The 14661-nt window shown below is 43.8% G+C and overlaps 2 protein-coding genes across 3 annotated transcripts in view; one reads left to right on the top strand and one right to left on the bottom strand.

Annotated features, from left to right (window-relative positions):
* Window positions 1–12097, top strand: part of Gss (glutathione synthetase) — a 27757-nt gene extending 15660 nt beyond the window's left edge. The window contains exons 4-10 of the mRNA XM_013010691.1: window positions 4287–4418; window positions 4507–4584; window positions 5515–5581; window positions 9209–9403; window positions 9832–9913; window positions 10492–10681; window positions 11610–12097. Coding sequence (XP_012866145.1) covers window positions 4287–4418; window positions 4507–4584; window positions 5515–5581; window positions 9209–9403; window positions 9832–9913; window positions 10492–10681; window positions 11610–11733 — 868 coding nt within the window. The 3' untranslated portion in view covers window positions 11734–12097. The remainder of the gene's footprint in view (window positions 1–4286; window positions 4419–4506; window positions 4585–5514; window positions 5582–9208; window positions 9404–9831; window positions 9914–10491; window positions 10682–11609) is intronic.
* A 430-nt stretch (window positions 12098–12527) lies between these two features.
* Window positions 12528–14661, bottom strand: part of Acss2 (acyl-CoA synthetase short-chain family member 2) — a 52125-nt gene continuing 49991 nt past the window's right edge. For both annotated transcript variants that reach the window (XM_013011035.1, XM_013011034.1), the window contains 3 exons: window positions 14454–14630; window positions 13863–13937; window positions 12528–13523 (listed from right to left, as the gene is read on the bottom strand). In XM_013011035.1, coding sequence (XP_012866489.1) covers window positions 13396–13523; window positions 13863–13937; window positions 14454–14630 — 380 coding nt within the window. In that variant the 3' untranslated portion in view covers window positions 12528–13395. The remainder of the gene's footprint in view (window positions 13524–13862; window positions 13938–14453; window positions 14631–14661) is intronic.

Here is a 14661-nt window from a genome sequence, read left to right as displayed (position 1 = left end):
AAAAAAAAAAAAAGCCGGAAGTGGCGCTGTGGCTCAAAGTGGTAGAGTGCTAGCCTTGAGCTGAAGAGCTGAGGGACAGTGCCCAGGCCCAGAGTTCAGCCCCACAACCGGACCCAAAAAAAAAGAGATGATAGAAAAACCCCCGAAAAACAGTGATTCAATTTGTTACAGTTGTACCCAAAGAGTGGGAGGGTTCTTTTGATGATTAAATGCATAAGATTTGACTTAGGAATTTTATGGTATCTATTTTGACTGCTTAGGGCATTTTTTGCTTTCTTCCTATTTCTCAACCATGTTCCAGATGTGTGAAGATGCTAGGTAAGTGACTTCCAGATAATTGAGGGGTCATAATACTAATTACTGTGCTAATATGGCACTAACAGTTGTCCTAGAATGAGCACTTACTAGTGCTATCCCTTGTGCTATGGATCTCATTGAAATCTCATAACAAATGCTATAAGATAGGGACTGTTCTTGCCCATTTCACAGATGAGGAAACTGAGGTTCATAGTCTTGCTCAGTTCAGACTACTCAGAGGGAGGTAGAATATGTTTTCTGGATCTGGCTTCCATTGCTTGGCATGTGGCAGGCTGAGTTAATTGGACAGAATTGTACTTTACCCTCTTGCTTTCCCCTGTTTCTGGGCTAGATGCCACCCTATCCTTCCCACGAACAGAGAAATTTAGGCTGCAAAATAAAGAGCAAGATCTTTGGCCCTCCCTACTCTTATTAGGGCTAGTAGAGCACTATTTCTAGCTAGTCTTTTACAAGAAAATGCTCAAGCCAGTGTCAAGTCTGACCTCTGCTTATTGGTATATATGACCTTACGAAGTTTGAGGCAGGCTTTGAGAGGGAACATAATAGGACCTGTATTTGGCCACATGGAAAGAAGTCAGGTAAACAGTGTTTAGTCCAAAAGGTTCAGCTAAGGTAAATAAAAACAGACAAACAGATACAAGGGCAGGTATAGGAGGTCAGGAATACACACAGCATTCTAAGCCAGAGTCTGGGGGCTTCCACAGATCTTTGCAAGAGACCACAGGCACAAAAAGTATAGCCACAGCAAAAATAGTTTGCTTCTGTTAAGTATTGGCCTTAGGAGTCTGATGGAGGACTAGATCTACCTTTGATCCTGAAGATAGCTTAACTGGTAGCTAAAGAGACAATCCTTTTTCTTGAGTTCTCAAGCACCTGTTTTTTTTTTTGTTGTTGTTGTTTTGTTTTGTTTGTTTGTTTGATCGTTTCTTTTTACTAGAACTTTGCTTTGAACTATAGTCCTCTTGCTTGCTAGGCAGATACTGTATCACTTGTCAGACCTAAGCTCTTGCTATTGTTTGTTTTTGTTTTTGTTTTGTTTTTGGGGGCTTGAACTCAGAGCCTGGGCACTGTTCCTGAGCTTCTTTTGCTCAAGGCTAGCACTCTATCCACTTAAACCACAGCGTCACTTCCAGCTTTTTCTGTTTATATAGTACTGAGGAATTGAACCCAGGGCTTCATGCATGAAAGGCAAGTACTCTACCACTAAGCCACATTTCCAGCCCATTTTTTTGTAGGTGCTGGTATTTGGGCTTTAACTTTAGACCTTGCACTCTTGCTTGGCTTTTTCACTCAAAGCTGACACTCTACCACTTGAATCACACCTCCACTTCAAGTTTTTTGTATGTGTGTGCTGGTCCTGGGTCTTGAACTCAGGTCCTTGGCATTATCCCTAAACTTTTATGCTCAAAGCTAACATTCTCCTACTTAGCCCTAGCTCTACTTCTGACTTTTTTACTGGTTAATTGGAAATAAGAGTCTCACAAACTTTTCCTGGTGGGCTAACTTTGAACTGTGACCCTCAGATCTCTGCCTCCTTTGTAGCTAGAATTACAGGAGTGAACCACCAGCACCTGGCTAGCTCCTGCTTCTTTTATTTTTTTTAATTTTTATTTACTTATTTATTTTTGGGTCCGGTTGTGAGGCCTGAACTCTGGGCCTGGGCACTGTCCATCAGCTCTTCAGCTCAAGGCTAGCGCTCTACCACTTAAGCCACAGCGCCACTTTCGGCTTTTTTCTTTTTGCTTATGTGATGCTGAGGAATTGAACCCAGGGCCTCAGGCATACAAGGCAACGCTCTACCACTGAGCCACCTTCCCAGCTCCCTTCCGGTTCTTTTTTTTTTTTTTAATTTAATTTAATTTTATTTGTGAACATACTGTACAGAGGGGTTACAATTACATGGGCAGGATAATGCATACATTTCTTACCAAACATTGCAGCCTCCTCCTTTGTTTACCCTTCACATCCCTTCCCAGTCTCCCCCCCCCAATCCTCCCCCTGCCCCCCCCCCCCCCGCACCGACGTTGTAAAGCTCGTTTTGGACATGACAACTTGTACTTCTCATTGTTGCAACTGGCCCAACTGTATCTTAAACGACTTGTTTTTCCCCATCTCCTCCCCAAGTTATACTGACATCAAATATAGTGAAAGCAGGGGTTATACTGTGGGGAAGGGACATACAAAGCAACAAAGAAATAATCTTATAAATAAGTTAGAAACACATGCATGAAAGAAAAAAACATTAAAATACATATCTAAGAGTTCATTTTCCTAACATCACATTATCTGACCTTTTCCGCTTGACTAGATGTTGCAAATAAGGGAAACCATGGGACCTATGTTTCTTTGGGCCCGGCTTACTTCACTTAATACAATTTTTTCCAAGTTTTTCCATTTCCTAACAAATGGGGCAATGTCATTCTTCCTGATGGAGGCATAGAATTCCATTGTGTATATATACCACATTTTCTTGATCCATTCATCTACTGAGGGGCATCTGGGTTGGTTCCATATCTTAGGTATGGTAAATAATGCTGCAATAAACATAGTTGTGCTGGTAGCTTTAGTGTGGTCTTGTTCCTCCCGGTTCTTTTAAAGATACATGTAACCAGAGAGAAAGAAGCCCAGCAAACCCCAGTGATCCCATTAAGGAAACCAGGCCTTAGGGATTCATTCAATGGTAGAGCACTTGCTAGTACTTACTATACCTTGGATTTGAACTCTAGCACTAAAACAAAATGAAACAAAAATGTCAAACCAGAAATAGTTGTGTGGACAGAAATGTTGGAAGGCCCTGGGAGACAATACCATAATTGTAATTAGCATTATGAGCTTCTAAGGGTTCTACTTAGCTATTCTAATTTTCATTAAAAATCATAGTTTTTTAAATTAAACCCTTTATAATCTAGTAAGTCATTAGTACCTGACTCTCAGCAGTGAGGGTTATTGTTTATTTTCAAAATATTCTTTTTTTTTTTTTTTTTTGGTCCGGTTGTGGGGCCTGAACTCTGGGCCTGGGCTCTGTCCCTCAGCTCTTCAACTCAAGGCTAGCACTCTACCACTTGAGCCACAGCGCCACTTCTGGCTTTTTTCTTTTTGCTTATGTGGTGCTGAGGAATCAAACTCAGGGCCTTATGCATGCAAGGCGAGCACTCTACCACTGAGCCACCTTCCCAGCCCCTAAAGAATATTTTGAAAATATGGGCTGGGAAGGTGGCTCAGTGGTAGAGTGCTCGCCTTGCATGCATGAGGCCCTGGGTTCGATTCCTCAGCACCACATAAGCAAAAAAGAAAAGCCGGAAGTGGCGCTGTGGCTCAATTGGTAGAGCGCTACCCTTGAGCTGAAGAGCTGAGGGACAGAGCCCAGGCCCAGAGTTCAGGTCCCAAGACTGGACCCAAAAAAACAAAAAACAAAAAAAGATGTTCTTTACTACTACTACCTCTTTATTCTTTCAGATAGACTTTAGAATCATTATGTTAAATTCTAGGAAAAAAATCCTCTTAGATTTTTGTGATAGTTTTAAATGTAAACTGTAATTTACACAAAAAAATCACTTCATTGCTGGAGAAAGGGGCAGAAACATTTCTTTTTTTTTTTTCCAAGTTTCCTATTTTCAGCAAGTAATGTGTTAAAACCTGAGGCAATTCTAAGTGCTGGTAGCTCATGCCTGTAATCCTAGCTACTCAGGAGGCTGAGATCTGAGGATCAAGGTTCAAAGCCAGCCCAGGTAGGAAAATCTTATCTCCAATAAGTTACCAAAAAATCTGGAAGTGAAGCTATGGCTCAAGTGGTAGAGCACTAGCTTTGAGCAAAAAGAGGCTTACGGACAGCATCCAGGCCCTGAGTTCATGCCCCAGGACCAGCAAAACAACAACAAGAACAAAACCTGAGGCAATCCCAAGTTGGAGCAGGGGACATCTACTTTTTTAGGAAATCTCTGTTTTCATTCCTGAAGGGGATGAGTCAGAGCAAGGACAGGCTCTTTAGCAGTTTGGGGCCATCTGTGCTCTTTTTCCAGTGCCCTGGTGCTACTAATTGCTCAAGAAAAGGAAAGGAACATATTTGACCAGCGCGCTATAGAGAATGAGCTGCTAGCCAGGTAAGTCATAAAGGAAGGAAACCTCCAGATATGGCCTCAAGAACAGAGCATGCACTCCTTCTGATTCTTGTCCATCCGTCTTTGCCAGGAACATTCACGTAATACGGAGACGATTTGAAGATGTCTCAGAAAAGGGGTCCTTGGATCAAGATCGAAGGCTGTTTATGTAAGCATCCCTACAGTCCCCAAAGATGGCTGGTTTGTGAAACTCTCATGCCACCTTCTTTCACCAAATGGTCTTTTCTTCTGGAAGATATAATGGCTTGTTTTCTTTCTTCTCTTTTCTTCTAACTTCTGAAATACCTCATCCTCACAGGAAATTCTGGAGAAGGGCAATCAAATGCTGACCTGGTTTTCATGTGCCCCTAAAACCTCAAAAGTTTTCTTTTCCCCTCTTGGTGGCTGGTCAAGTTGGTCCTGAGCAACCAGGGAGCAGGAGAGGCAGCTGGCTCATTCTGGGACCCAGCAGGTTGTTACTTACTCTCTGAGCTCAGCCTTGGATTTGTCTTCCAAAAGACGCCCGGTGCTTTCTCTCCAGAGGCCACCACCAGGTGGCTTTATTGCTACATCTTTGGATAGCATTGCTGCATTCATAATTAGACCTGGAACTTGAGCTGTTAAAAGTTACAAACTATCCTGAAATTTCATAATACCACTTACTGCCCCCTGTATTTCAAAATATACTTTTAGCATAGCAAAATTAAGTACTTTCCTGATAAACTAGATATCACATAGGTCAAAGGGAAGAAGCTTAAAAAGACTATCTTGTGTCATAACTGATTCACATTTATTTAATTGGATTCTGGTTACTTTTTGTTGTTCTGTAGCCTTTTTGTTTTTGGTTTTTTTTACAATAATCTGGAGTTTTTGGAAAGCTTTCCATGCTGCACACTCGGTTGTTTTCAGTGGTGATGCTAACAATGTAACTATCCAGTATCTTTCACTGGTTCTAGTGAGCACTGTCCAGCCTCCCTTTGTGCACTGACTGACTTTTAGAGAAGCCAAATACATTTGAATGTACCCAGAAATGGATTGAAACTCTGAACTTATCTGAGTGATTTAACACAGATTTTTTTTTTTTTATTCTGTGTTGTAGGGATGGCCAGGAAGTAGCTGTGGTTTATTTCCGAGATGGTTACATGCCAAGTCAATACAGTCTACAGGTTGGTATTTTCTGTTGAGCCATTCACTGCCTGCTGGGACCCACTAGCTCCACAGAGACCCAACATAGTTGTCACAACAACCAGGGTTTTTCTCCAAGCTCTAGCTTCAGTTCTTCCTCGGGGAACCTGCTGCTAGAACCTCCTTTCCTCCTGGAAGCTTTTTGCTACCTCTTCCTCTGTAGACAGACTGTCTTCTAGAATGTGAATCCTTAGGCATTAACCATTTACACATTTCCCAAAGATAGGCTGACAAATGTGTAACAGACATATTTCAGAGGTGGGTCAGGAGTGAGTCTCAGTTTATAATATTTTCTGATTTCCATAGTATAAGTTTTCACTACTCAACTTACCTCTGAACACAATTACAAAGAAATGGTACAGTCAAGCAGCCCTCACTAGCCAGTGAAGGCCAGTTTCAGCACACCACTGGTCATTTCCTACCTCTTTACTTCTCCTTTAACATGAATTAAAGTTTTTATCATGTGTTCATGGCAGTAATGGTGCTATTACTTCAGTTTCAAATTTACCTTCCACATCCATTATTTCATTTAACTCTTACAACTGCTTGCCCTCTAACTTATATAATTAATCTCATTATAAGGTAGAGAAACTAAGGTTTAGAGAGAGGCCATGGCTTATCTAAGATATCAAAGGAATTTCCTAGTTTTCTCTCAGGTCAGAAATGGTATTCCCAGAGTTCAAGCCCCATGACCGACAAAAAAAAAAAAAAAAAAAAGAAATGGTATTCCCAGTAAACCATTATTCTCCTGTGCTCCTAACATCCATACTACAGGAAGGCTAAACAGCCCTACTGTGGGGCTGGGAAGGTGGCTCAGTGGTAGAGCGCTTGCCTTGCATGCATGAGGCCCTGGGTTCAATTCCTCAGTACCACATAAGCAAAAAAGAAAAAAACCGGAAGTGGTGCAGTGGTAGAGTGCTATCCTTGAGCTGAAAAGCTGAGGGACAGCGTCCAGGCCCAGAGTTTAGGCCCCACAACCAGACAAAAAAAAAACCTGTGTGTGTGTGTGTGTATGTGTGCGCGCCCGTGTGGGTGCGCGCACGTGCCCTCGGGCTTGAACTCAGGACCTGAACATTGTCCCTGAGCTTTTTCACTCAAGGCTAGCACTCTACCACAGCTTCGTTCACTTTTTTTTTTTAAATTGGACTTTTCTACCCAGGCTGGCTTTAAACTGTGATCCTCAGATCTCAGCCTCCTGAGTAGCTAGAATTACAGCGTCTGGCTAAGAAGCCCTGCATTGAACTGGGAAAAGATAAAGGAAGGAATAAGTCAAGAAATACAATGAGCTGGGCACTGGTGGCTCACGCCTGTAATCCTAGCTACTCAGGAGGCTGAGATCTGAGGATCGCAGTTCAAAGCCAGCCCGGGTAGGAAAGACCGTGAGACTCCTATCTCCAATAAACCAACAGAAAATCGGAAATGGCGCTGTAGCTCAAGTGGTAGAGTGCTCGCCTTGAGCTGAAGAGCTGAGGGACAGCGCCCAGGCCCAGAGTTCAAGCCCCACGACCGACAAAAAAAAAAAAAAAAAGAAATGAGTAGGGCTGGGAGTTATAAGCAAGGCCTTTGCCTTTGATTTGCCATACATTGGCAAGTTTCTTGTGCTTTCTTGGTCTATTTCTCAGAGTGGGATGTACACTGGAAAATTAAAGGAGCTCCTTGCAGATCTACAGTTTATCTGGGCTTTTCTGCCAGGATTGAGCTCCCTAAGGGGGCAGCTGTATGGAGAGGGCATCTTTGAGGAAGGCCTTTCCTCTAAAGAGGTGTATTGCAGTACTGGAAACTTGCTGACTAGAGAAGAGAGAAATTGTCTGTTGGGAATATGGATCCAAGTTTCAGGATGGGAGAAGGGAAAGGGACTGAAAAATCTTAGAAAAGAGATGAGCTAACAAAAGAGATGAGCTAACAAGGATGGAAAGTAGGGGTAGAACATGGAGGTAGATCTCCAAAACTTAGCGATTTGGTAGGTATTCCTCTGGCCTCCACCTTGATCCTGAAGTGGGAAGTGTACTGTGGTCTGGAACCAAAGAGAAGATTGTCTGCTCAGTACCTGAGAACAGGACCAGAGCTGGAAGCTGTAGTCCTCTGCCATTTTCCTGTTTCTTAAATTTTAAGCTCCTGGGACATCAGACCCTTCATTAGATACTGTTAGACTTGTGTTTGTATTATTTTGTGAGCCTGAATATTATTCTCTACTGATTCTTGCCTGTCATTCTGACAGTTATCAGGATACTACTCAAATTTCACTTCACTAAGCAACAATTAAAGAACTTCTTGAGTATCCTTTAAGTACCAGAACCTGCATTTTTTGGAGGTACATAGCTGAAAATAAAGCAGCTTTGCCTTATCATTCCAATTAAGATTTACTAGTTTGCTAATGATCATGTTGTATGTAGAGAAAAATTTTCATTAACTCCCTCATCCCTCCATTGTGCAATTCTCTAGCAATGTATTTGGAATGGCTTACTGTGTTAGACATTTTTAGCCCATAATTAAAACATGATCAATTTTACACAGGTATAGTTTGGTGCATTTCATTTATAAGGCTTTAAAGTTATTTATAAATTAACTGAAATTATGGTCAGCTCTCATATGAAAGGAAAATAGCCTCTTGATTGATCCTGGTCAGGGAGATGAGCATCAGAAAATAAACAGAAATAAGAAAGAGTTTTTAGGGGTTTTGGTTTTGAGACAAGGTCACTCTGGCCTTAAACTTATGATCCTCCTACTTCAACCTACCAAGTGCTAGGATTACAGGCATGTACCACCATACCCAGCCAAAAAATGTTTTCTCTCAGTTGAATGAACAACAGTATGAAAAGATAGAGAATTATGGAGAAATCCACATTAAACAGGGTGGTCCCAGAAGGCTTCTCTGAAAAGGTGACTGAATTAATATTTAAGATGAGAACAAGCTGGCCATGGTGGCACATGCCTGCAATCGGAAGACTGAGACAGGAGTATTAAAAATTTAAGGCTAGTCTGATCTGTATAGCAAGATGTCTCAATTTAAAAGAATGGCAAAGGGAAAACAGTTTAAAAAAGAATAGGAGCTAGATCTTTCAGGGTCTTTTAGGCTATTGCAAAATGTTTAGATTTTTTTTTGATAAAAGGCAAAGGTTATATAATCTGAGTATTGGAATTTATTTGGAATACAGTGAGAAGTATAGCTCATAAACAAGTGTACCCTGCTCTTTAAAACTCCACCTCAAGCCAGGTGTGGTGGCATATACCTGCAATCCTAGCACTCAGGAGGCTAATGCAGGAGGATTGCAAGGTCAGGTTTCAAATTCAAGACCCTGTCTTCAGAAACTAACAAACACACAAAAACAAAATTAATCAGTTTTCCTATACCTTTATAAAAGGCTGCTTCCCCTTTTCTCCTTTTCCCTTTAATTATGGTCATGTGTCAGTGTGCTAGACTAAAGCCAAGAATCCTGCAGAATAGGAGAGCTCACACCTGCCAGGTAAGGAAGTTGCAATCATAGGGAGTGGGAGGAGACTATCAACTTGAAGATAAAAAGCACAATACCTGGCACTTGAGGGATACTCAGTAAAAGTTAGCTGAAGTGAAATGAAGTAGAATTCTTTTTGTCTTCTTCCCTCTACAGAACTGGGAAGCACGCCTACTGCTGGAAAGGTCATGTGCTGTCAAGTGCCCAGACATTGCTACTCAGCTGGCTGGGACTAAGAAGGTGCAGCAGGAACTGAGTAGGGCGGGCATGTTGGAAATGCTGCTCCCTGGCCAGTCTGAGGCCATAGCCCGCCTTCGTGCCACCTTTGCTGGCCTCTATTCACTGGACATGGTACATAAGCAGCTTGCTTTCTCTTCACAGCTCTCCTAGGTGCCAGATACTTGAAACTCATTGTGTTGGGGGCGAGGGGTGGAGCTGGCATTATAATTGGTGTAATTTAGGCCCTAGAACCTTGGTAACAGGCCATCTCAGGGGCTAGATTCATTGTAAGCTCCCTCAACAAAGGTAAAGATGGGAATTGGAAGCAGGGAAGGGACTGTAAAGCAGGTAGCAATAACTGGGGAATATCTGAACCCACTTTCTAGGTCACCTGTTACAGAGTCTTGTGTTACTAGAGAAAAGCCTGTTCTTGGTCTTACTATAGGGGGTGGGGAGGAGTCCCTCCTGTTCTTCCCCTGATGTGGCTCAGAATGACCAGTAGGATCTCAGTGCCTCTTTTGCCTTAAGACTGCTGGTGATGACTTTCTGCCTCCTGCCAGGGTGAAGAAGGGGACCAGGCCATTGCTGAGGCTCTCACTGCCCCTAGCCGATTTGTGCTGAAACCCCAGAGAGAAGGTGGAGGTAGGTGGAGCCCCCAGTCTGATGGCTGCTAAGGGAAGGGACTGGCAAGTTGTTGGCAGTGTTCACTGGCACTTACTATGGACACAGTGCCAGACTTGGTGGATACAAGAGAAAGTGATCCATCCCGGATAATGTCCACTAAGACCTCGACCTTGTAGATAGGTGTTGCGGAACACAGGGGAATCTAATTATAGGTACAGGTGGAGCCTTGGGAATGGACCAAAGTCTTCCTGGGGAGGGAAAATGGTACATGGAGAACAAGAGTAAAAAACCAACTCCTGGAGAACCTCAATATTTAACTCATCATTTAAGAAGAAAGAGGAGGTGCAGTAACAGAGACTGGGAAGAAACATCCATAGACGGGAGACAGCCAGGCAGGGCAGTGTGATGGCAGGCATGTTTGGTTGGTAAGGGCTATCCTGTGAAGTGACCTTCTCACAAGCCATATGTGCTCTGGACTCACTGGGCTAGTGGCAGGAAATGAGGCTGGTGGCTTGTCCACATGGCTTTTGAAGTGAGGGCACAGGGTGCAGAAGGTACAGAGTGGGCTGACTGACTGACTGGCCGTTTCATTGCAGGAAACAACTTGTACGGGGAAGAAATGGTGCAAGCCCTAGAGCGGCTGAAGGACAGTGAGGAGAGGGCTTCCTACATCCTTATGGAGAAGATTGAACCCGAACCATTTAGGAATTGCCTGCTACGGCCTGGCAGCTCTGCCCGAGTAGTTCAGTGTATTTCAGAGCTAGGCATCTTTGGAGTCTATGTCAGGTGAGTGGGTGAGGAGGAACTCTTTCCCCTACCTCCCTTCTTGAGTGCCAGCCAGGCAAGCCAAGAAGGAACTTGAACAGAGTCAAGAATCCTGGGCTTCATTCCTAGCCTTGCTAGTCCCTAGCTTTGTTACCGTTTTCTGGTCTAGTAAATAAGGCTAGGAACTAAGACCTGCCCAACTCATAGGATTAACTAATGACGCTCAGAGGAGAGCTGCTTTGTAAATTTAAAGGAAATTCTACATAGTAGCAAAAGGATTGAGAAAAGATGGGATGACAAGCAGCACTAGGAGACTCTTAAAGAGAGTTTATTTAGGTCCAGCTCCAAGGCCACTGGGAATTCTAGGGAAAGGAGAGATTTGTCAGCTAAAGGATATTGAGTGGCTTTGAAGAACTTAGTAACTCCTTGAAGATTGAAGCACTAAAAATCAGTAAGAGGACACCCATGGCTGATGCCTGTAATCCTAGCTACTCAGGAGGCTGAGATCTGAAGATTGAAGTTGAAGCCAGCCCAGGCAGAAAGTCTCTGAGATTCTTATCTCCACTAAAACTACCAAAAAAAGCTGGAAGTGGAGCTGTGGTTCAAGTGGTAGGGTGCTGGAGCAAAAGAAGTTCAGGGATGGCATCCAAGCCCTGAGTTCAAGCCCCTGACTGGCACCAAAAAACAAAACAAAACAACAAAAACAACAAGAAAGAAATATCCCAATTTTAAATGAAGGAAAGTGACATTTAGAAAGTGATGTTTAGAAAGACTAAGGAACTTCCTCAGAATCATAGAACTAGTAGTTTCCAAGACAGGCTACAATCTAAATCTGACTCTAATGTCTTGGCATTTCTTGAGTGTAGTCACTTTCATGTACTGCTCATCAGGGACCAGGAAAGGTCCTAGGTTTGGTGACATTGTGTGTCTCCTGACCCTATTTCTACAGGCAGGGGAAAACACTTGTGATGAACACACATGCGGGCCATCTGCTTCGAACCAAAGCCATTGAACATGCAGACGGTGGTGTGGCAGCAGGAGTAGCAGTCCTGGACAACCCATACCCTGTGTGAGGGCATAGCCTGGACTTCACTCAAGACATCTTCTAAGCCCCTGTACTTGTCATTCCTCTCCTAGCCCTTCTGAGTCTTCAGGGAAGGGTAAATGGCAGTTGCCTTCTTTCCACCCTCCATCTGAGGACCAGAGAGGCTACATTTCCCTTTAGATGAGCTCTGAAGGCCATCAAACCCCTGAAGTATGAAAAGGGAAGCTGCTCTGAGGTAAAGGGCTATAAACCCTGCCATCTTCCTGTGGGCCCCTCTTCAGCCTTTCCAGTAGGTTCCTGCCTAACTTGGGAAAAGACTAAATGGTAGGAAGAGGCAGATGGAAGGGTATAGACTTTCCCTAGCTCTGCCTTAAATAAAATCACCTTGCTGATTCAATGGTTCATTGCTGTACACCCATCAGGAAGCAGAGAGCCATAATCTAGATCTTCCCATTTAAGGTTGATTGGTGACTAGGCTATAGGGTATCTGTAGACCTAGCCCCAAAGGATAGAATCCTGACGTTCTGATCCTTAGTTACCACAGGGCCCTAGGGAGGAAAAAGTATCCCTGGCAGGAGCCCATTGGGGAAAGCAAGTATGGAGAGACATCACAGTTAAGAACAGCATCCTGCTAGACACCAGTGGCACATGCCTAGCTACTCAGGAGGCTGAGATCTGATGATCAAGGTTCAAAGCCAGCCCAGGCAGGAAGGTCCATGAGACTCCTCAATTAACTATCAGAAAGCCAGAAGTATCACAGTGGCTCAAGTGGTAGAGCACTACTAACCTTGTGCTGAAGAGCTAAGGGACAGTGTCCAGGCCCAGAGTTTAAGCCCCATGACAAAAAATCCCCAAAAAACAAAAACCAGGGTCCAGTCACTCCTGCTTAGCTCAGGCAGTCAGAAGTCCTGTGAGCGAAGCCTTGACTAGAACCAAAAGTTCTAGAAGAAAGAGTACTAGGATAGTCCTGGGAAATATCCTTCCCCTTTCATCTGACACATAAATCAGAGCCACTCACCACCTTTTTAAGGTCACAGACTTTATTCTTACAACCATGGGGTTTGAGCATGACTAGGGCAAGAAAAGAGAATTTAATCTGAGAGTGTCTCTCATGGGACAGGACAAGGAAGACAAACTCCTTTGGTCCTGGGAACAAAACACATCCACTCCTTCAAATCAGATAATATGAAAGTCCTCTAGAGACTGAACCCACGTACATTACCCCTGGAGCAAGTGGGCAGATAGTACTGCCATTTAGGAATTCAGACTCAGAACAAAAGCAGCAGAGTATTTAAAAAATAATAATTATTCCTAGACTCACACATTGTCAGTTTTTAAGGTAATTGCCTGCACAAGGTCAGAAGTGGTGCTTCCTGAGAGAGTTAATATAGGATTGGAGTTGCTGCCTTGCTTCAAGATCTTCCCTTGCCCTTTGAACACTGAACTCAAGTGGGGACATGGCCTTGAGATTCCTATCCTGGGCTTACAGAGCTCTTGGAAGTTGAGGGGTACATCAATCTGAGACTGGCCTGGGTCCTTCCCCTTCTGCCTGGTAGTCACAAAAAACTGCCTTTACTTGAGGACCAAGTGTGGCTCTCATTACGCCTGGATTTGGGGGGTGGGGTAGGAAAGATTGGCAGATCTCGGGAGAGCCAAGCAAGGGGAATACTAGGCAAAGGCCAGTCTTCGTTCACTGGCTGGTCAGGCAGCGATGGCTGAAGAGGTGACTGATGACAGATGGATCAGCCACTGTAGATATGTCCCCCAGGTCATGGTCATTCTGAGCAATTTTCCGGAGCACTCGTCTCATGATTTTCCCTAGGGGAATATAGGCCTCTGGTTACTTCGTGATAGCATTGAGCCTTCTTAGTCCTGCAAGATTTTTTTTTTGCCAGACCTGGGGCTTAAACTCAGGGCCTGGGCACTGTCCCTGAGCTTCTTTTGCTCAAGGCTAACACTCTACCACTTGACCACAGCGCCACTTCCAGCCTTTTCAGTTTATGTGGTCCTAATGAATCAGACCCGGGCCTCGTGCATGCTAGGCAAACACTCTACCACTAAGCCACATTCCCAGCCCCCTGCAAGGATTTTAATCCACAAACTCCACCAACCACTGGGCCCTTAACCCATCACAATCCTGGAGATCTCTGAACATACCTGAGCGGGTTTTAGGCAAGCCAGGTGCATTCTGGATGTAGTCTGGTGTGGCAATGGGGCCGATCTTTTCTCTAACTATAATCAACAAATCAAGCATTTCTTTAGTATTGTTAACTAGACTCCCAAAAGCCTACATAAGCATTCTCATGCTCACTGCCCCCCCTCCCCCTTAACCATTTCTCTTTACCTTCTTTGTTGTATTTTAATCCACTTATAGAACTTTGGCTCTAGAATAAACCTGCTAGGATTTAAATCCCAATACTTTCTAGCAGTGTAGCCTTGGGCAAGAGATTTAATTCTCTATGTCTGAAGTTTTTTTTATAACTAGAATAACAATAGGATCTGTTTCACTGAGGTGATTATAAGAATTAAATAGGATAATGCATTCAAAGCACTGAACCCAGTGACCGAAGAGAAAAAGTATTCTGTACTTATCTGCTATTGTCATTATCTTAGTGGAGATTAAGTGGGAGGAAATGAGCCAGCCCATGGGATCCCTGAGTTCTGTTCCTAGTTTGGTGATCAGCTTGATGCAGCCCCTCCATAATAACTCATAGACCCTGTAGTCCTTGCCCAGGGTGGGTTCCTTACTCTGCTTCTTGAGCTCCTCAGTGAGGGTGGGGCTGAAAGTGTGACCATCACATAGGGTGACAAAGCAGTAGAGACATTCACCCTTCACAGGATGAGGGTGGCCCACCACAGCTGCTTCTGCCACAGCCTCATGTTCAACAAGAGCTGATTCTATCTCTGCTGTACTCAGCAGATGTCCTGGTGGAGAGAACGAAAATGCCATAAGAGA

Source organism: Dipodomys ordii, unplaced genomic scaffold (assembly GCF_000151885.1).
Source record: "Dipodomys ordii isolate 6190 unplaced genomic scaffold, Dord_2.0 Scaffold13, whole genome shotgun sequence".
In the NCBI taxonomy this organism is placed as follows: Eukaryota; Metazoa; Chordata; class Mammalia; order Rodentia; family Heteromyidae; genus Dipodomys; species Dipodomys ordii.
The sequence above is the reverse complement of the archived record's forward strand: the minus strand, read 5'-3'. Positions and strand labels throughout refer to the sequence as shown.